A 23,029-nucleotide genomic window follows, 5' to 3' on the forward strand; every position below is an offset into this window, starting at 1 on the left:
AGCCAGATCGCCCAGAACTAACCTGGTTCCTGGCCTTCTGCAATCCTAGCGGTTTGACATTTCAGAATCCTGGCTACATATTGAGCTCCTTTTTCCTCTTCTCTGCTTGCTCCTTTTCCGACCCAGGTGTAGCCGGAGTTTGTTGGCAGTTTCAAAACAAAAACATCATTGGAGTTCAATGAAGTTGCATCAACATCAACCTAGAGCAAGAATGAGATTGTTTCATTCTTCTGATTTTTAAATAACTCACACATTCACCTGTCTGCACACTGATGTAAAGCTGTAATACTGGTGTAAATCCAAAGGAACTGCACTTTCTGCTGTGGTGTTTCTCTAGATTTACACTGCACTAGCTTGGGGCACATCTACACTGGAGCTGCAGGTGTAACTTCCATCCCAGGCAGACATAAGAACACTAGTTTTTATCCAGCTAATGCACTAAAAATAGCAGTGTAGCCACTGTGGCAAAGGCTAGCCACCCAAGTATGATCTTATCCAAGACCCTACTTTTGTACTTGGACAGCTAGCCTGACCTGCTGCAGCTGCTCTTTTTAGTGCACTTGTTTAATCAAAATTGGCACGCATATGCTACTCAAACTGAAAATTACACCTCCAGCTCCAGCGTAGACGTACTGGTAACATCTCACTTGAAACTGATAATTGGCCTGAGAGAAAAATTTTAACTAGCTGCCCAGGCTTAGGAAGACAAGGTGGATTTGGTAATATCTTTTATTGGACCAACTTCTACTGGTGAGAGAGATGAGTTTTCCAGTTTACATAGAGCTCTTCTTTAGGTCTGTGTCCTGGTTAGCAAGAAACTTTCCATATGCTCAGCTTATTCTTTAATTATCCACTATGGGGTTTCTTGCAACTTCCTCTGAAGAATCTAGTACTGGCCACTGTCAGAGACGTCATACTGGATTAGACCTGGAATGGCTTCTGATCCAATCCAGAATGTGAGCTCCTCTGTTCCTACTCATACTATAACCATCAAACAGAAGTGATTTTAACTCACGCTTGCCACTCTGGTGCTCATTCCAGCTGTACTATGTTACAGGGGGAATATTTTACTGAACAGGTGATTTTTACCTCCACAATCCTGGTGATGGAAGCCAGGTTCCTGCGAATTTGAAAGAGACGCGTGGAAGGAGGGGGTTTCTGACCTCCTTTCTTGGATGTTCCATCCTTGTAGACAATGAGTGGTTTGTCTTTGAACAAACTCAGCAAATGTGTAGGTTCTTTTCCTTGGGAGACCCGGATCTGTACAAATAAAGGAAAAGAAATTAAAGGATTTTACATTAGTTTTGGCATGACTGAAGACCAAGGTGATGATAGCTAACAGGGTAAGTAGGTTCGGAAGAATTACTAATGGCAAGCTGTCTCCGCTGAGCTGAGCGCCCATTATTTCAGAGGCACTGTAGTTGCAGCATTCATAAGCCGTTTTGTCACTCATACTAACACATACACACAGACTAATATTTCTTACAGAACATTGAGATTGGGACTTGTCCATTTAGTTTCTAAGGGATTAAAACTCTGATGGTTGCCATTTACTTTAATAAGAAAACTGTTCCTTTTTGAAAAAAACATTGCCTCTGTACAGAGGTTTTATGTAGGCATTTAATTCTCCTGGAAGACTCTAGTTCTGAAGGTTAGGGGATTTGTATTTAAACGAAGTAGCAAAAACGGGTTTTTCATCATAACCATTATTTCTAGGTCTGTATGAGGATGAAAAAGGGAGCATAAATCCACCAGGCGATAGATAACTAGGCTGACAATATAAACTGCTAGTGTATATGGGAAAAGATGGTATTTAAAACTGAACTGGCAAATGCCTCTAATTTTCAGGGCATCTTAATATAAAAATAACATACATTTATTATTGTACAGCAGAATTCTCTATTTCTTCACTCTGGAGGAAACAAAAAGATGACAACTAAAGGCTACATTCTGCCCAGAGACTTTTTTCTGTTTTCCTTCCCTCTTGCAGTATACAAGAGCAGCATACTTTAAGCATGATTTGAAGTATACCACATATATATCAAGTACTGTATGCATCAGAGGAATGAATGATGGAGGATAAATGAGAAGAAAGGTGAAAAGTAAAGGGATGGAACAGGGAATTGGCTAAAATCTTTCTTTAAAAAGGAGCACTACAGAAGAGAAGAGGGAGATGAGAGGAGAGAAAACAGCAAAGACCACCACTTGATACAGCTGGCATGGGAAAGAAAACTCATTACTTCAGATGCCAGAAACACCTACTTCTACGTGGTGTCCTGAATGTGCAAAGCAACCAGTTTAGCCAGCAGAGGGAGCTTATATGCCCATGAGCAAGTCTGACACATTTCCTCAGAGACTGCAACATACATAGAAACAGAGCTCGCTAACCTCTGTTTTTTGGCCCGAGCCTTCTGCTTTGAACCCTGGTACATCAGCCTACCAGCTGGGTCCTCTGCCTTTTGGGCCAGATGTCAGATTCCCTCTCTTCCCCCTGAAAATGGCTTTCCCTCATCCAAGAAAAGGAATAGAGGGCCAGAAAAGGGAATGTTCAACTGAGAGAGGGAAAGAGCCTCAATACCAGCCCAGCACAACCCTGATCACTGCCTCCGGCAGCAGCAAAGAAGCAAACTGCTCAGCACTGCCTGCTGGAGGAAAAGCAGATGAGGAAGAGCTGGCTGCCACCGAGGAGCCTGACACTTGCACTCTAGGAGGAGCAGAGCCTGTGAAGTGTTAGTGAGCAGCTTCTGTGAGATGGTTGCATGCTGATGCACTGTGTGGCTGAGAACTGTCTGCTGGATAGGGTGCGTGGCTGCAAGCCAGCGCAAAGGAGCAAGGGGACACCTTATTACCCTGTGTGGGCTACCCACAGCACCCGAGCTTGAGCAGGGGAGGAGCAGAGCCTCTGCCAGTGGGGAGAGGACAGGCAAGGATGGGGAATGGGAAGAGCCTTGGCATATCAGTGAGCGCATCAGAGCAGGTGCAGAGGTGGGAGTAATCAGTGCCAACAAAAGAGCTAGGAGCACGGGGAAGCAAGAAGCAGATTGTGACAGTATTCCTATCCTCCAACTGGGGCAGTGAACCCCTTACTCTGTCTGGATTGTAGGACTGCAGTCCAACCTAAGGTTGGCAGGCCAGGCATCTGGGTTTCAATTGGAATGCCCAGTCGAAAAGGGACCCTGGTAGCTCCGGTTGGCACTGCCGACTGGGCCGTTAAAAGTCCAGTCGGCCGCGTAGCAGGGGCCCGGGGCTAAGGCAGGCTCCCTGCCTGCTCTGGTTCCACATGGCTCCCGGAAGCGGCCTCCAGGTCCTTGTGGCCCCTATGTGGATGGGTGGCCAGGGAGGCTCCGCATGCTGCCCCCGCCCCGAGTGCCGGCTCCCTAGTCCAACCCAAAGCAATCATTTTAACAAACTGGAGAAACATTTTGATCACCCCAGAGATAAAGGGCTCCTTTTCAGGCCAGCCTCAGCCTGGCCTTCCATTTGCTCCCACAGTGTTGCAGGTGGCAGCAATGGTGGGCACTATCCCATTTCGATGTCTCACTGCCAGACGGGCAGGCGCAGTCAGAGAGTGAGACAACTGAATGAAATCAATTGCACGCGCCATTTGTGCAAAATCATGGCAATTATACGCAGGTGCCGAAAGAGAGGCCACACTTTAAAAATCTGCTCCAAAGATGATGAAGTGAGCTGTAGCTCACGAAAGCTCATGCTCAAATAAATTGGTTAGTCTCTAAGGTGCCACAAGTACTCCTTTTCTTTTTGCGAATACAGACTAACCTGGCTGCTACTCTGAAACCTGTTAGGAAATATGTGGCTGTAACGAAAGTTTCAGTCTCTCTCTTTGGTGTAATTTGGGTTGTAGTGCCATCTAGTGTCTAAAAAGATGGTTACACTGGAAAATGCTACAAATTATGCTAAATACCATTTTACATAATAAGATTTAGCATATATATGCTGAAAGTAATTAGCTTTTAAATATTACAGTCATTGCAATTAGATGGAACTCTTTTAGCTTAATGAAAGAAAGTTCAGTTAACTATAAAATAATTATTTAACATTTATTTAGGAAGGTTTCAACTAAGTAATTACACCAAGAGATTTTAACCTTCACTTAGTATGATGTCAATAATCAATTGCTATTGATTTAACATTTAAAACTATCCCCTGCAATCTAATTAGTTATAAACTTGATAAAAATGACAGACCTTCACACTTATACTTTAGGGATGGGAGTCAAACATTTTACTGTTCTCATCCCCTGCCTCGTAACCCCCCCTTCTTTCCCTAGCCCTCCTCCTTCTCCTCCTCCATCCCCTCTTTCAAAGGAGAGCCCTCCCACCTCCTGAGCTGCATATCACCCATATGGAAGTGAAGGCTTGTCCCAGTGGGCAGCAGGTCTAACGCTCCCATCTGCTACACCTTCCCTGTTAGCCACTTCTTCAGCACAGAACTGTTTCTGGGCTCTGTGGCAGGAAGTTGGCCCCCCAGCTACCTCTGCGGTAGGGAGTGGGACCAGTGGGTGATGGAAGGCAGGACGGAATGAGAGAAGGCCAGAGGAGCAGGAGGTATTTTTAGCAGGGGAACAGTGGGTCACATCAGAACTGGTCTTGCCCCAGCCACACCTCTTAGCAACCTTTGTCCTCTCCTGCACACCACATTCCTTCAGGTAAGGACTTGTATCTGAGATCTCATCCTGCATTTCTGCAGAAGGGAGCACTACCATAGGGCCAGATTGTGCACAAGGGAGGAAAGACATGAGTTACCTCCTGTGCAAGTGACAAGAACAAATCAGACCCTGAAGGAGAATGCTTCATGGTGCTCTGCCTGTGGTGGTAAATCTTTATCCCATCAATGCAAAACAGTACCTCAATGGCACAATTTGGCCCCTAGCATGTCATCAGGTCTGACAAAGAGCAGCTCCATAGGGTTAGCCATTCTCAGTAACTTCAAAAATGGCATGAAGGTGGCTGGGGGAAACACTCATATGCCCTTATTAAACAGCAAGGGTCAAAGTGGGCAAGGAAACCTCCAGTAGAATGGCAGGTGCCTGATGAAAAGGTTTAAAATGGCCGAAAGAGATGGACTGGCATGGGCAGGAAGGAGGAATTCTGTGACTTTATGCTGGAAAATTCTGTTGCAAAGTGATTTGTGCCATTGACAAAGCAGGTGTGAAAAACTAAAGGGCATAGAAAACAAGCCCTTTCATTAAGGACTGTGGAGAGTCTGAACTCTTTTTTACTTGTGATCTGATCACCAGTTTCCAGAGGGAAAAAATCCAATATATTAACGGAGTCCTAAAATGTGTTCCACAGCTTCCCTCTGCATGGTGAGAAAAACAATGGTGATGATTATGAGTATCATAGAATCATAGAATATTAGGATTGGAAGGGACCTCAGGAGGTCATCTAGTCCAACCCCCTACTCAAAGCAGGACCAATCCCCAACTAAATCATCCCAGCCATGGCTTTGTCAAGCCTGACCTTAAAAACTTCTAAGGAAGCAGATTCCACCACCTCCCTAGGTAACGCTTTCCAGTGTTTCACCACCCTCCTAGTGAAAAAGTTTTTCCTAATAGCCAGCCTAAACCTCCCCCACTGCAACTTGAGACCATTACTCCTTGTCCTGTCATCTTCTACCACTGAGAATAGTCTAGAACCATCCTCTTTGGAACCACCTCTCAGGTAGTTGAAAGCAGCTATCAAATCCCCCCTCATTCTTCTCTTCTGCAGACTAAACAATCCCAATTCCCTCAGCCTCTCCTCATAAGTCATGTGTTCCAGACCCCTAATCATTTTTGTTGCCCTTCGCTGGACTCTCTCCAATTTATCCACATCCTTCTTGTAGTGCGGGGCCCAAAAGTGGACACAGTACTCCAGATGAGGCCTCACCAATGTCGAATAGAGGGGAACGATCACGTCCCTCGATCTGCTGGCAATGCCCCTACTTACACAGCCCAAAATGCCATTGGCCTTCTTGGCAACAACGGCACACTGTTGACTCATATCCAGCTTCTCGTCCACTGTAACCCCTAGGACCTTTTCTGCAGAACTGCTGCCTAGCCGTTCGGTCCCTAGTCTGTAGGGGTGCCTGGGATTCTTCTGTCCTAAGTGCAGGACTCTACACTTGTCCTTGTTGAACCTCATCAGATTTCTTTTGGCCCAATCCTCTAATTTGTCTAGGTCCCTCTGTATCCTATCCCTGTCCTCTGGCGTATCTACCTCTCCTCCCAGTTTAGTGTCATCTGCAAACTTGCAGAGGGTGCAATCCACACCCATCCTCCAGATCATTTATGAAGATATTGAACAAAACAAGCCAGAGGACCGACCCTTGGGCACTCCACTTGATACCGGCTGCCAACTAGACATGGAGCCAGTGATCACTACCTGTTGAGCCTGACAATCTAGCCAACTTTCTATCCAATCTATAGTCCATTCATCCCAGCCCATCCTTCTTTAACTTCTTTAACAAGTAGCAACAACGAGAAAAAAAATACAAATCAGCCAGTTAGTGTTGTAAATGTCTATGGTGCTTTTCAAATGTAGAAGACGACAAATTCCCTGCTTCCAAAGCTTACAGGCTACGTCAAGCCATGTCACAACAAGAAAGGGAGAATATGTGGAATTACTGAGGAAGTAGGGGGGATGCCTGGAAGATGTCCGAATCAACCATTGTTATTTCTGGTGAACTCAAATGACAAGCAATTTCATTTAATCTCCAAAGTAAGCTGCAGGGGGAAGAAAATACGGTTCTGTGAGGACGTTTGTTTATGTTCACTTAGGTGCAATACAGATGTAGCCTCCATACACCAGACAAGTTGTCTGTGTGGTCCGGGGTGTTACTAAGATTGGCCACCTCTTTTAAAAGAAAACTAGGTCACATTTATTCCTTAGAGAGACACAAACCTGGACAGCCTGTCCATTTAGTGACCGATCAAGCTGAACGGTCAGGAATGCAGATGCAGTCAGCTCATCTTTTGTTGCATGTGCCCCTTGCCTGAGAGTGAAGAAGAAAGAAACAAAGCTGAAGCCCAGTTTCAAAATGATCCAGGACATATATTTCAAGCAAAGCACACAATAAGTAAGTCAGCTCCTACAGCCTTTATGCAGGTGTGGGACTGGATAGAGCCACTTTCCCCCTCCCTTCCTTTCTCCCCCCTTTCCCCCAACCAGTCCCTAGTACTCTGTGCAGACCTGTCAGGCTGGGGGCAGCACCATGCCAGACCATGGACACAAAATTAAACTGCAGACCACTGGGAGGGTTTGAGCCAAAGAGCAGATGGGGAGGGAATGGGATGGGAAACAAGCCTGGGAAGGTTAAGGGAGACAACAAAAGGAATGGCAGAGGAGAAGCAGTAGCAAGGAGCTGGGGCAGAGACTGAGACACCCCCAGAGCACAGGGCTGCAGAGTTTACACTAGTATCATCTTGCAGGGGAGCCAGCTGCTTCCAAAAGGGGACTCTTACAGGTACACAGCCTGGAGCCGACAGGACAGCTGAGACCACGCTACAAGACCCACCTGTCTGGGCTCTCAATGCAGGTGCCAGTATCAGAGTGCACGGACAGATTGGAATGACTGGGGAGGAGGAGAGAGATTTGCACTGGCTCAGGCCAGAGAGTCTGTGTGTGTCTAGCTAGGCATGGGGTGCTGTTTTACTGTATGCTGTGCCAGGGCAAGGGAGTCTCTCTAACCCCCCACTTGAGATCCTGACCTGCATCTACTCCTGGCTCTGCCTAGGTTTGATAAAAATTAAGTGTGGTGCTTACTCCACCCCTTCCCCAACCCTGGGACCCTTGTGACATGTTAGTCTTCCCACTGGTTTCAGTGGGACAACTCACATAAAGCCAGCAAATAATACAATATCCGTGGGCTGAATGCGGACCAAACATACCATGTGTAGATGATCTGTCCTTTAGGATAAGTATAAAGTATAATGTAGCAGTCACCGCCAAAAAATTCTCCATATGTCTCAGATGCCACAGGGATTCTGCCATTACTTTCAACACGCCAGACCTAGGAAACCAAAGCCATCACTGAAAAATATTGGAATTCATCAGCATTCGACTTGAAGCTGAATATCGGGGAAGTGGTCAAATGACTTACTATGTTACCTTCTTGAGCAACACCTGTTTTCTGTCTCCAAATACTATGTTAACCTAACTGCCATCAGAAAAGATCAGGTGATCCTAAATGACAGAGACTGAACCATCTTGCAGTGCACTCGGCCCAGCACTGCTAACTAAATGAATTGTAGCGGGAAGTCAATTAGAAAATATTGTGCTTTCCTCTTGACATTTTGATGTCACATCATGTAATGTCACTTACACTAATCCATTCACATTCCTTTCCTTCATGTCATAGGTAAATGGTACCACATTAATGAAATAGAATTCCACAAGGAAAAGGTATGCTGCACTCCAGACAAGTACCCACTGCTGCACACATTATCCTCCACTTGATCCTGTATATTTCAATTCTATGTCATATGATTAATGCTTGAGACCTGAGTTGCTAAAGGCTAAGACCGCTATTCAACCTGGGCTAAGCCCAGGGACCCACTGGCCACCTCAAACAGCAGGCAGTGCACAGAGTAATCCCATAAGGAACAAGAGGAATACTCCCCACAAGCTGCAGAGCTGCTCTGTTATGTCAGCCCAATGGCTAATATAATCCTGTGTTGCCCCAATGTATCCTCAACATGGGAGCAAGGACTCGAGGGTTTACAGTCATGTGTGGAACCCTGCACTGTGCGTATCATGCCATCTTGCCCTCTCTGAGTCCAGTCCCCACGGCTGGGCAATGAAACCCACTCATTCTGCTTCTGTGAAGGAGCTCTCTAGCCTTGAGTTGAAGACTGCGTTCAGAGAACAGACCTGGTGTATGAAGGACTTACAGATATAGAGTGAATGGGTAAAATTCCCATTGACTTTTGATTTCTGGGATTTCACCCATACTCTTTAACTGGAAGGCTTCTAAGTGGAGAGAAGGGAGAACTGTCACTTTAGAATAAGTGTCATATTTAAAGTATTTCTTTTAAATACATTATATAGAGGCTGGGAAGGATTTAAGGATTAGATTTGTATCGGTAAATGTCGATAACCATTGATTTCACCATATACGCACAAACTGTCAAAAAAAAAAGAAGCTGTTTTCATCAATAATACTTGACATTTACAGATAGGCAAAGTAGGGTACATGCTGCTTGAGAACTTATTACAGTTTAATTTAAAGCTATGTACGTTGTACATTTTGATATGTGGTGGTGACAATTTGTGTTTTAATAGTTTATCAAGCCATCTCAATTTCTACTGTCATTAAATGATTGTCTGACCCGCCCAATAATTTCCAGCAATTGTGACAATTTAAATAGACAAAAATTGAAAAAAAGTGCTCAAACCCCATAATTCTGTGCAACTTTAAAAATTTAAATAGATAAAAAAAATTAAAATGCTTAAAAAGAAACAGTGATATCCATTCAAATTATTAAAAAAAAAAAACAAAAACAGAAATCAAATTCTGCCAAGCCTAATTTTGTAAGAGAGGTGGCAATTCTACTTTTGTACAGAGTGACTGATATAGCATTTTTAATGGGCATCAAAGCACTTTACTGAAGAACAAACTGTACAGCACATAGATGACACGGGGATTCATTCCCTCTCCACCGAAAGGCTCTTGAGATGTAAAGCTGCAGATTTTGCAACCAAACTACTCAACAGTTTAAACCTGCAAAATAACAACTTATCCAGTAAAAGTAACACGAGAATGTACCATATATACTTGTTCATAAGCCGAATATTTTTGGTAAAAATGTGACGCATCAAAGAGCGGGGGTCGGCTTATAAATGGGTCTACACCAAAATTTGATGACTTTAAACTCTGTGAAATCATTGAATTGAATATCTAATACATTGTCATTTTGTTTACCTGGAGCATTCACAGGCATGGAGCCCCTCAGTTCTCTGTGGCCGCAGTTTTCCGTTCCCAGCCAATGGGAGCTGTGGGAAGTGGCACCACTTCCCGCAGCTCCCATTGGCTGGGAATGGCAAACTGCAGCCACTGGGAGCTGAGGGGCTCTGTGCCTGCGAACGCTCCAGGTAAACAAAAAGTCCTGACCCACCAGCTGCTTACCCTGATGGGCCAGGAGCCAAAGTTTGCCAACCCCTGAAATATAGGGTCGGCTTATGAAAGGGTCATACAGTTTTTACCATTTTTACTTATCCATCTTGGGGGGGTCAGCTTATAAATGAACCAGCTTATGATTGAGTATATATGGTAGGTAGTTGAAATTATATATGTTATATTTCAATTTTTTAAAATTACAAAATTACCTCCACTTTCCCTGAACCGTCATCAATCATATTGTGTTGGGCAGCCATTTGTGCAGATTCATGTAACTTGGTAGCATCAAATTCAATCGGCTCAATTCTAGCCACTCTCTCAGTGACATAGACTTTCCCAAAGCCTTCGCTTTGATATTTATCCTTCCAGTCTCTGAAGAACTGTTTGAAGATGGGAGTTTCCCCTCCTTCTGGAAGCACTTGAATCTGCAGGTAAAGAAGAAATGGGGGAGGGGAAAGCCGGTATGTTACTACTACTGTCCCTTTAGTGGAGCAAAGTAGAATATTTTGGGTGGCTGATGGTCCACTGGTTGCAAATTGTTCTAATTTTTGTGGCCACTTTTGAGACCCTCTCAAATGACATGTGGCCACGGTGATCCATGCCTTTCAGACCTCCAGTTTAGGATTACTGGTAATGTTCTCAATCTGCAGGTAGCCAAAGAGTCTATCCAGAAATTAAAGCTAGTACTGCATGGAGCAATCCACCTACTGATCAAGACAGAGCATTAAGAATGTATCACACCAGCTCTTAGCACTAAATATTGGCTGGCTATCCACTTCCAAACCCAATTCAAAGAGCTACTCCTAGTTTACAAAGTCCTATATGGAGTGGGCCTTGTTGCACAAATCAGGAAGATAGCTACAATAATCAACTGGGCACAGTGGCTGACAGAACCTAGGGTCCATCTTGCCAGATCCAGGGACAGAGCTCTCCGGGGAGAGATCTGGCAGCTGTGGAGCAAGCTCCTGGCGGAGATGAGGCTGACCTGAATCTGACTGCTTTTAAGGCATGCTGCATGATCTGTTTCTTCACAGAGGAGTTTTCCTAAAAGGAAGGATGAAGATGCCTGACTCCACTTCGAGTCTGATCCTTCAGGCAACAAGTTGTGATGGGGGAGAGAGTGAAGAGCAAGGATTCTATTATGAGACATTCCACATATGAGATAAATTTCTTATTGTTGTTCTTGGTAATCTAAAAAATGAGGTCTGGAACTGAAGCCAGGCATTGAATGAGTAAGGTTTGTACAAACTATCTTACTTCAAATGAATAAATCAGAAGCTTTCTACATTAGTGATCCCTTTCACTGACTCTCCAAACTTTTGGATACTTGTGTATACCAAACGTTTGGAGATTCACACATCACTATTTATAGGCAATGTTATGAGAATTATTTTGATCAATTAACCACCCCACCTTAAAAAATGATTGGCTAAACTGATTAATAGCACCACATGCACTTTAAACAATTGACCAATATTTTAAAAAAAAATCTCTTGTATTATTTATCTCACAAACGTACTGCACCTGGGTGTTGGCAGGGTAGTTCATTTGTTGTATGAATTCTTCGGCAGTCTTCATGGCTGCCTTTCTCTCATGTGGGTTAGCATCTTTGCCTGATTAAAACAAACAGGACAAGATTACGGCAGGGGAAAGGGAACATGTTCTCAGAAGGTGTAAAAGAAAAATTCCTGGGAGAAGTTGAAAATGAATGAGGTATCCTTTAACATAGTTCATTCTTACATTTTGTTTGCCTCCAGGCTGCACAGTGACAAAACTAAAGTCTGCTAACAGAGGTAGGCAAAGAGATTCGCACCAGGTCAAACTGCCAAAAATCTAAATTCTACTGATTTTGAAAATGAATAAAAATAATCTGTTCACTTTTTAAAAATGTGTCTGTTTGCATTGATAGCCTGGGTCAAAATAATTATCATGATGTGTGCTGTGTAGAAAGGCTCGACTTGCAAAAGCTCACTGGCTACCTGCATTGCTGGAAGGGGGAGGTGGGAAATTAGGTTGCTTTCCACAGCTGCCAAGCCCATTGCCTATCAACCCCTCTCTTCCATAACTTGGTTAAATGAAACTCCCTATTAGCCAGATTTTGGCATGTCACATGCCACCACTGTTCTTCACACATTGCTCCTTGTTGGGCTCCAGAGTTTTTTCGACATTCCTGAATCACTGTCTGGAACTGCACTGTGTCCTGGTTCTGTTCCCCACAGCACCATTAATAATTGCATTTTAAGGCCCAGATCTGAGCTGTTCTGCTGGAGCCTCAGTACATTTGATTTTGAATGAGACAGTTGCTGAAGCAGCCTGTGTAGCATTGCTTTAAAGCTGTCTCCTCTGAATACAGCTTTTGCAAGAGAGAAGGTGTGAAAGAGAGCATGGGGAAAGGGGTGCTATCGCTTTAAGGGCCAGGTTAGAGCCGACAGAAAGAGAGAGGAGTAGAAGCCAGGCAGGCTGCAGTGCTTGGCATTTACTCCCTGAGGCACCTGGAGACAAGCCTAACCTGATTCAGAGACTTGGGTGTGGACTGTAAGTTTGTGGGGGGCATTCTGATGAAATGATTGTGGTAATGATTCCTGGACCCAGGAACTGTTTGTTGTAAAGGCGCCTGACCTAATGAACTGTTTGCTCTAATGGTCCCTAAGTTGAAGCCTTAGTAAAAGGGACATGGTTAATGTGCATTGACATCCCCTTGCCCCTGGGCTGTTAAAATGGTAATTGCTGCCCCCAGTACAAGAGTGCGGACTGAGACAATAATAGACTCACTGGATAATAAGGAAAAAGAAAAGGAGGACTTGTGGCACCTTAGAGACTAACCAATTTATTTGAGCAAAGCTTTCGTGAGCTACAGCTGTAGCTCACGAAAGCTTTGCTCAAATAAATTGGTTAGTCCCTTTGGTGCCACAAGTCCTCCTTTTCTTTTTGCGAATACAGACTAACACAGTTGTTACTCTGAAACCTGGATAATAAGGGTTATAACCAATTGTGTTGCTAACATAAGTCACAAAAGAGAGAATGCCTGGAGCAGCACCAGTGCACCTAAGGGGACACATGGGTGCTTCCCAACTCTTCTCTATTTAAAAGATGCCTGAACATGTGCAGGTGAGATTTTACTCTGGCAAAATGTTTGCAGTACTTCCTGGATTGCTGCAGATGACTGGCAATGTATTATTTCTAATGAAGTTGCTACAAAGCAATTTTATTAAGAACTGTGCTCAGTCAGAGAACAGAACCCCCTTCATACTGGATCTAATGGGAGCTCTGAAATCTGCCCAGATGCAAGGAGTTCAGGTATTCTTGATTTTCCAGCACTGTTCTATTACAGGGAAATGTGCTTTCAACATAGCTCCAGACACTGTTGCAAGCACCTATGTTGGCACTGAGAAATGTTTAAAACAAACAAAGAAGCAATAAAGTAATGATAAACATAGGTTTTTAATGATGCATGACGTTTAGATTCTATCCAGTGCTGGCTTTACAACCTCTCATCCGTATCTAACAATATTGTGTATGTGAGAGCAAGGTACAGTTTACATTAATTATTAAGCAATCAGCCTCTGGGTTTCGTCCCTGATCATGATGATTTGCCATTCCACAAACAAGGCTCTACGTGATTTTTAATGCTTTCTTCATAACTGCTGTTCAGATCTTAGGCACCAAGCTGATAAATACCCAAGATACATAGACTGGACCCAATCCTTGCAAACCCATACTCATGTGAGCAGTCCTTATCCACAGAAAAAACTGAGAAAGGACTGCTCAGGCGAGATAGGGTTTGTAGGATGCCGTGCTCAGGCAGTATGTAGCCCTTCTATGTACCCACATGTACTGTGTGCACTCCCCAAGTTCTGGCAGCACTGGTTCCTGGGTGAACTCTCTTGTCACCGAGAAGCAGTGTGGGTCATCTCTTACCTTTCCACACAAAGATCTTTCTTGCAGCGCCATGGTCCAAAATGAAACACTCTGCAGACAACAGCATAGCCCTCGAGAAGGGGTTTTCCTCTGCAACCACTGACACCTTCATGGACCCACTTGCATCTGACACCTGAGGAAGCAGTAATTTCAGATTTAGATCAACCCAGGCTTTCACACTCAGATCACTTTCCCCTCCCCAAACTACATTAGCTTTGCTTTACTAATCCTGTATAAATGACTTCATATAATCCGTGCGTTACTGGAAAGCTGTGACAGTTAATGAGAACTTTTTAAAAAATTGTTTCATTTCACGTTACGTCCAACAGAGGGAGCTAAGCTATTAGCATTGTGATTTTTATCAGCTTCCTTTCTCACAATCTTATTAATAAATCACTTACTACTCCACCCCTGCTTAAATACATGTTCTATGAATACCTTATATAATTAAAAATATGCAGATCCTTCAAAATTGATAATTGCAGCTAAAACACCTACACTCATGAATTATTCTTATGCATTTAAAGCCTGCTCTATCTACTGATTCACACCCACAATGTGCACGCACAACTAACGGCAGGTACAATCACTTGCAGGTACAAAAAGGGAGGCTGGCTTAAAGCCCCTCCTTGGATCAGGGCCACAGTTTTGAACAGCATGGTTAAAAACATTTCCAAGACCAAATCCTTGGCTAGTATAAATTTATAGCTCTATTGAATTTAATTGAGCTTTACTGATTTACACCAGCGACTGCAAACTGATGGAAATAACAGGCATCTACAGCCCCAAAACAGAGTTTAGCATACAAGGGATATTGCATGTCTGAACGTCACTGTTTCAATATATCTAGCCACAATAGAAATAGAAAGATTTGGCGCTTACCATGTATAGTTTAGCAATTCTCCTGTTTGTGATATCAGCTGCCTCATCATCATTATCATCATCCTCACGAAGCAGTGGCTTAGTCCCTAAAACCTGTATACCAGAAGAAAAACAACTTCACTGCAAAGGCAACATGGGTTTCTTAGTAAATGTACTTACATATTTTTAATATCTGGTAACTCAGCAATTAGACTGGATCATCTCTGTATATTATTATGAAGAAATGTAAATCTCATCTGTTGGCCAGCTTGATTGCAAACATACAGGTGTGTTCAAGCAACTGTGCCAGATTTGCTGCAGTAGGGTACATTTGTATGTGCTGTCTTTCCCACACGCCAGCTCCTTGGTTGTGGGTACGTTGGGAAGGGGATTCACTGAGAGACCCAGGCCACAAGATAATTAAGAACCAACTTCATTTTTCACTTTCTTGGTGCTTTCTGTTTGTTTCCCTACATTCCAGTTTTGGTCATTCACGCATTGGCATTGCTAAACACTGAGAAGGCCATGGTGTTTGATTACTAAAGAAAAGACATCCACTTCTGGGGGGTCATGTCAGTACAGCTAGTTGAGATTTCCCCCCCCCCAAATTTTTTTTTTAATCAGAAAATGTAGATTTGTTGAAACAAAAATGTTTGTGAGAAAGGGTTGGTTTCAATGCATCTCAAAAAATTTTTGAAAAAAAAAAATTCAGAACTGTTAAAACATCCTGTTTCAACATTTTCAAAAAAAGCTTCATTTTTCAAGTTAAAATGACTTTTCAAAATTTTAGTTAATTTGTACTTTATAAAGGGTTAAAAATGTAAAAGGTCAAAACTGAAACAAAATAATTTGAAATTATCTAAACAAAATGTTCCAATTGATCCAATCCATTCCCCCACCCCAGATTATTAGTTTGTGAAAACTTTCAAGATTTCAGTTTTCTGTTCCATTTCAGGATGGGGAAAAATTTTCAAAATCTCAAATAGTCTTATGGGATGAGAAACCCATTTCCCACCCAGGTCTGTTACCTAGTTAACCACCGGCACTTTAAGTGGCCAGTTTTGTACCAGGGCTAGTTTTATACTAATTTATCATTAAAACAAACTCACAATGCTACATTAAGAGTATACATTAAGACTGAAATGTCCAGGTATTCATTGAGAGAGACAAGGCAGGTGAGGTAATTACTTTTATTTGACCAACTTCCGTCAGGGGAAGGTACGAGCTTTCAAGCTTCACAGAACTCTTCTTTGGGTCTGGGATTGTTGTAGCCATGCTGGTCCTAGGATATGAGAGAGACAAGGTGGGTGAGGTAATATCTTTTACTGGACCAACTTCTGTTGGTGGAAGGTACAAACTTTGGAAGGTCCCCAGACCTGATGAAGAGCTCTGTGAAGCTTGAAAGCTTATACCTTCCACCAACAGAAGTTGGTCCAATAAAAGATATTATCTCACCTACCTTGTCTCTCCCATATCCTGGGACCAACATGGCAACAACACTACAGGTATTAACTGGCTTTTTGACTGATTGTCAGACCTTCTTCCTAACAACCCTCATTTTAATAAGATGTTTCCTTTTTGATTCACATATGGCCAAATCCAGCAAATTTGTTCTCAGGCAAATAATTTCAGTGGGATTACTCCCATGAATCAGGGCACCAGGATATGGTTTAATATCTGATAATGAACTGTTAAAATCAAATATGTCAGTAAAAACTTTTCTGTTGACAGTAGAATTGCATAGAGCCATTCTAAAACACTGTAAATATTTGATCACAGGGATGCGGCACAAAGCACACAGTTGTAAAGAGTTCAGAGGAAAAATACCATAAATATTTAATAAAAATCATCAGCCATCTGTATGATTTTCGGTCTTGGCAATATCATGTAAGCTGGATGTGATTGTCCTAGGTTAACCTCAAGTAGTTCACTTCTAACTGGAAATAAAACAAAAACACAATGCTCTTAGCCTTTAAGAGAGATGTTCCCATTAGCTTTTCAACAGATAATAGTGTTCACTGTATGAATTTACAGTGGCTGCAAATTTAATGATATTTAAGGTAATTAGAAGTAAATTTTCACATCAGTGTACAGGCCATGTAGCTGAATGACACATTATAATCAATGGGATTATATGGCAATAACTGGAAGAATTGCTTTGAAAATACTCCCCATCATGAACTTTTACATTAAGTTATAGCTATCCAAGGTACGAAGCCTCAACAGGCTATGGCCATTCGCTTTTTTACAGAAAAGTTAGACCACAACCTGGCAGTAGGCATATTTCTTTATGTGAGCAGATATGGGATATATTTGAGGCTATGTAATATTGAAATGTCTGTGAAGATCTAGAGGATGAAGTGCTCATATTAATAAAATCTTCTTCCACCCACCTTAATACTTTCCTCCTGATTCACTGGGAGTTTGCAACAAACACAACAGATGGTCCCATTATCATACAAACTCAACTGTACAATGTGATTGCCTGTGGTATGATTAATGCAGAGTTTCATCTTGCCACGTAGATGGGAACTATTTGTAGCGCCAAAATAATGCTGCAACCGTTATTATTGTCAGTGACTCCAGGGCTAAAAAATGGTACGAAGCAGCTGCCCTTAGTTTACAGTGAGCCGCCTTCTTCTACACAGACTTTGGAAAGTATGTCAGCACCATTGCAAACACCCTATTCCAACAGGGGCTGTGCAAGAAAAGTGCAAAACAGGGGCTAATGGTGTGTAAGCAGAGTCTGAATGAGCTCTCCCCGGACATCAAATAATGAGCTGGGGGAACAGACTCCAGGAACAGACTGTTTGCATAAACATGCCGACTCTGCCTCGCTGTGCAGCATGATGGAGCTACTTTGCCAAAATGATCACTTTGGACTGGTTGGTACAAGCTCTTGAGCAAGCTTAACAAGGAAGGTTTAATTTAGGATGACCCCTTCAATCAGGGCAGGCTAAGTACAATTCTGCTGCCCATTACTCTGACAACAGGGATAACACCATTTCATTACCCCACACTCAATACAAACAGATTTAATTTTTTTTAATTAAAGCTAATGTTAAAATTAGCTAATACACAGGTTAAGGAAAGAGTGTCTATACATCTGGGTATAATGCTTAAGTTATCCAAAAGTACTATGTTTGGTTTGAAAGTCATAAAATACACATAGTACATAATCTGCAATATCCCAAATTAATGTTAATAAATTTAAGATACAGTTAAAATATTAGCATCCAAATATTTGGGTACATCACTCATAAAAAGTTATACCAAGAGTAGCTTATGGGAAGCAAGTATAGCAATGAGTGTAGATTGTCCCTCAGTAACTGAGAATTTAGGATAGGTTGTCCCTCAGTAATCACAGAATCATAGAATATCACGGTTGGAAGGGACCTCAGGAGGTCATCTAGTCCAACCCCCTGCTCAAAGCAGGACCGATCCCCAACTAAATCATCCCAGCCAGGGCTCTGTCAAGCCTGACCTTAAAAACTTCTAAGGAAGGAGATTCCACCACCTCCCTAGGTAACGCATTCCAGTTTTCACCACCCTCCTAGTGAAAAAGTTTTTCCTAATAGCCAACCTAAATCTCCCCCACTGCAACTTGAGACTGTTTCTCCTTGTTCTGTCATCTGCTACCACTGAGAACAGTCTAGAGCCATCCTCTTTGGAACCCCCTTTCAGGTAGTTGAAAGCAGCAATCAAATCCCCCCTCATTCTTCTCTTCCGCAAACTAAACAATCCCAGTTCCCTCAGCCTCTCCTCATAAGTCATGTGTTCCAGTCCCCTAATCATTTTTGTTGCCCTCCGCTGGACGTAATAGAAATGGGATGAAATTTAATAGTGCAAAGTCATGCACTGAGGGACGAACAAGAATTTTTGCTATGAACTGGGGAGTTATCACTTGGAAGCGACAGAGGAGGAGAAAGACCTGGGTGTACTGGCTGATCACAGGATCGGTACGAGCCACCAGTGTGATGCAGCAGTGAATAAAGCTAATGCAGTCCTAAAATGCATCAGGCGAGGTATTTCCAGTAGAGATAGGGAAGTGTTATCACCATTATACAAGGCACTGGTGAGACCTCACCTGAAATACTGTGTGCAGTTCTGGTCTTCCATGTTTAAGAAGGATGAATTCAAACTGAACAGGTGCAGAGAAGGGCTACTAGGATAATCCAAGGAATGGATCCTACCTTATGAGAGGAGATTTAAGGAGCTTGACTTGTTTAACCTAACCAAATGAAGGCTGAGGGGAGATATGTTTATCCTCTATAGATAGATCCAAGGGCTAAACACCAGAGAGGCAGAGGAGTTATTTAACTTAAGGGTCTGTGTTGGCGCAAGAACAAATTGATATAAACTGGCCATCAACAAGTTTAGGCTCGAAATTAGATGAGAGGAGTGAAGTTCTGGAACAGTCTTCCAAGGGAAGCATGGGGCATGGCTGCTAAAATGAACTCAAGGAATGCAAACTTGTCACAAACTAGAATCGCAAAGGGGGATACTTGGGTGTGTGCCAGGATTTAAATAGGAAGGTAACATCTGGTCAAGATGACCAGGGGAACAGTGGAGGGCACACTGGGAAACACATAGGCTGGTCCAGGTGTGAAGTAGTGCAGTGTGGGATAGCAGAGGGAGGACTGGCTGAAGTAATATAGTCAATCATAAATAGGGATGCATCCTTGTCATAAATATAAAGGGAAGGCTAACCACCTTTAAATCCCTCCTGGCCATAGGAAAAAACCCTTTCACCTGTAAAGGGTTAAGAAACTAAAGATAACTTCGCTCGCACCTGACCAAAATGACCAATGAGGAGACAAGATACTTTCAAAGCTGGAGGGGGTGGGGGGGAAACAAAGGGTTCTCTCTGTCTGTGTGTTGCTTTTGCCGGGACCAGAGCAGGAATGCAGGCCAGAACTCCTGTAAAGGGCTAATAAGCAATCTAGTTAGATATGTGTTAGATTCTGTTTTGTTTAAATGGCTGATAAAATAAGTTGTGCTGAATGGAATGTATATTCCTGTTTTTGTGTCTTTTTGTAACTTAAGGTTTTGCCTAGAAGGATTCTCTATGTTTTGAATCTGATTACCCTGTAAGGTATTTACCATCCTGATTTTACAGAGGTGATTCTTTTACTTTTTCTTCAATTAAAATTCTTCTTTTAAGAACCTGATTGCTTTTTAATTGTTCTTAAGATCCAAGGGTTTGGGTCTGTGTTCACCTATGCAAATTGGTGAGGATTTTTATCAAGCCTTCCCCAGGAAAGGGGGTGTAGGGTTTGGGAGGATTTTGGGGGGGGGACATTTCCAAGCAGCCTCTTTCCCTGTTATATATTTGTTAGACACTTGGTGGTGGCAGCAATAAAGTCCAGGGGCAAAAGGTAAAATAGTTTGTACCTTGGGGAAATTTTAACCTAAGCTGGTAAAAATAAGCTTAGGGGGTTTTTCACGCAGGTCCCCACATCTGTACCCTAGAGTTCAGAGTGGGGAAGGAACCTTGACAATCCTCATGAACCTTCTAGTGGTATAATTTATTCCAAAATATATGTCACTTCCCACATGGATTAAAGTGGGACAAGACACCAGATAAATCAAAAGAACTTGTGTGTGTAGACACCAAGCAGTGTATGCTGAAAAAACTAGTTATACCAAAAAAACCCTCTCCCATGTAAGTAAGCCCTCATTTCATTATGGGAAGGGGAACATTGCTAAACTGGAGAGTGTTCAGAAAAGAGCCAGAAGAATGATTAAAAGATTGGATTAAAGGATTGGAAAACATGCCTAACCCTCAGTTAGTCTGACTTTGGCCAGGAGAGTTCAGATCCCTTCCAAACTTTACCTAATGTTTCCATTAGCTGTGCAAACGTGTAATCCCTTTTTGAATTCTGTTCAAGGAGCTCAATCTATTTAGTTTAACAAAGATTAAGAAGTGATTTGATCAGAGTCCATGGGTGGTGGGTGAACACCTCCTTCTGGGAGGCTAGTCTGCCGGCCCCACCCCTTCCACCTGAGGCTCTGCCCCCCCGGATGGAGAAGCCCTGAGCATTCCCCCCCCACCAGCTGGAGGAGCCTGACTCACACATCCTGCAGCCCACCTGCCCCAGCAACCCCAACCCACCAGCCAGTCTGAGCCCGAGCCCCAGCCTCAGAGCCAGTCCACTAGCCAGCCCCAGCACCGGGCCTAGTGCCACCGGCCCAGCCTCCGAGCTGGTCAAAGCACTGCCCCAGGCCACCCTGGGCCCTGGCTGCTAGTGGGCCTGAGCTCCAGGCCGCCAGCTGTAGTTCAGCCCCCACTGGGTTAAGGAGATGGGGGAGGGAGGGCAGGGCCTCGGGGGTGGAACATGGGCAGGGCCACAGCCTGGGTTAGGGGAGGCTTAACCTGCCCTGGCCTTTGATACCTGTTGCCCATGTCAGCATCTGTAAATTCCTACCTGGGGAAGAGAAATTTGATAATAAAGGGCTCTTCAGTCCAGCAGACAAAGATCCAATGGCTGGAAGTTGATGCTAGACAAATTCAGACTAAAAATAACATGCCCATTTTAACAGTGAGATAATTAACCACTGGAACAATTTAGCAATGGTTGTGATGGATTCTCCATCATGGGCAACTTTTAAATCAAGATTGGATGTTTTTCTAAAATACATACTCTAGTTCAAACAGGAATTAATTCAGGGAAGTCATCTAGCATGTGTTATACAGGAGGTCACATTAGATGATCACAGTGGTCCCTTCTTGCTTTATAATCTATGAATAAGATATATCAGCATAAGGTCTTTATTTTAGTTATAACTATGTCCACACTATAGATTATACTACAAAATCAAAAACCACACACACACCCCTAACCAAAACAGTGATACTGATATAAAATCTATGTGGAGACCAGGCATAAATCAACTTTATAATGTTTTTCTTGATCTACAATGATTAGATGAACCATATTTATGTCAGATTCACAATACCCTGCTTCCTAACAGGGTTAGGTGCAGGCATTATATGACTCTGTCAACATCATCTCCTTTATGGCTTCTGGGAACCGAAAAGGGAAGAAAAAATCCTCTGCAAAGTCAGCTGAGCAGAAATCATTTAGTATGATGCTATAAATGTGACAATTTTATCAATAAGGTAACAAAGCCTGCACTGAATTTTGGTTTACCAGAGATAGTAGGTTTCAGAGTAGCAGCCATGTTAGTCTGTATTAGCAAAAAGAACAGGAGTACTTGTGGCACCTTAGAGACAAACAAATTTATTTGAGCATAAGTTTTCATGAGCTACAGCTCACTTCACTTCAGAGATAGTAGGTTAATTGGAATTTTGTCATATAATTATATCTGCATATGGTTGGCTAGACTGCTATTCCACATAATTCTTCACCTTTTTATAGCAGTATTCTCTGTGCTGTACATTAAAAGGAAAACTAGTCATGCCACTGTGGTTTACCAGCTGCAGGGAAAAGCTAGCTCAAGCCATTGATCTTTCAGCAGAGCTACCCAATGAAGCCATTTAGGTAAATGGGGAATTTTTTTATGGCCCTGATTTACATACATTTCCAATTTAGTAGTGAAACCTGTGATAGCTGGTCACATAGGACCTGATTCTGTAAACTCTTACACAAGCAGTCCCACTGAAGTTTGTATTCCTGTGGTTGGAATTGAAGCCCCATAATCCTTACTTACCACCACAGATACAGTGGAAGTCAATAACTCTTCACTCTTCTTGCAGTCACATAGAAGAGAATTCTAATTCCCTGAAAACATTTTAGATTGGCTGGGGAGGCTCTGAACATTCTCCAGTGAATGGGGAAGAGTAGGAATTGACCACCTGCTTCCTTCTGAAGACTGCGAAGGGACCACTGGGTCCAAGGAGGTGAAGTCGACCTGAAGCCAAACATGTTTGTGAAGGGGCAGTTTTTGAGGTAGACAACAAGTTGGCTGTCAACGGCATCAAGCCATGACTCATGATGTGTTTGTGAACCTGAGATGCTGTTTGAGATTTTAATGGAACCCTGAATTCTCCCTGATTTCTGATGGTTTCATGTTTCTTCTTTGAAATATTTGAGGTACAACTTAAATTTGCAGCAGTGTTATCTGTCCTTGTTTAATCACCCAACCTCAGTGTGCATCTGCCAGCCTTCTG

The 23,029-nt window shown here is 42.9% G+C and overlaps 1 protein-coding gene across 1 annotated transcript in view; it reads right to left on the reverse strand.

The window, feature by feature from the left end:
• Positions 1-23,029, reverse strand: part of SCIN (scinderin) — a 96,602-nt gene that overhangs the window by 7,944 nt on the left and 65,629 nt on the right. The window contains exons 5-12 of the mRNA XM_073333825.2: positions 14,917-15,009; positions 14,035-14,167; positions 11,641-11,729; positions 10,326-10,541; positions 7,889-8,010; positions 6,903-6,993; positions 1,090-1,260; positions 23-200 (exon numbers count right to left, since the gene is read on the reverse strand). Of these exons, the coding sequence (XP_073189926.2) occupies positions 23-200; positions 1,090-1,260; positions 6,903-6,993; positions 7,889-8,010; positions 10,326-10,541; positions 11,641-11,729; positions 14,035-14,167; positions 14,917-15,009 (1,093 nt within the window). The remainder of the gene's footprint in view (positions 1-22; positions 201-1,089; positions 1,261-6,902; positions 6,994-7,888; positions 8,011-10,325; positions 10,542-11,640; positions 11,730-14,034; positions 14,168-14,916; positions 15,010-23,029) is intronic.

Source organism: Lepidochelys kempii, chromosome 2, assembly GCF_965140285.1.
Source record: "Lepidochelys kempii isolate rLepKem1 chromosome 2, rLepKem1.hap1, whole genome shotgun sequence".
Lineage (NCBI taxonomy): Eukaryota > Metazoa > Chordata > Testudines > Cheloniidae > Lepidochelys > Lepidochelys kempii.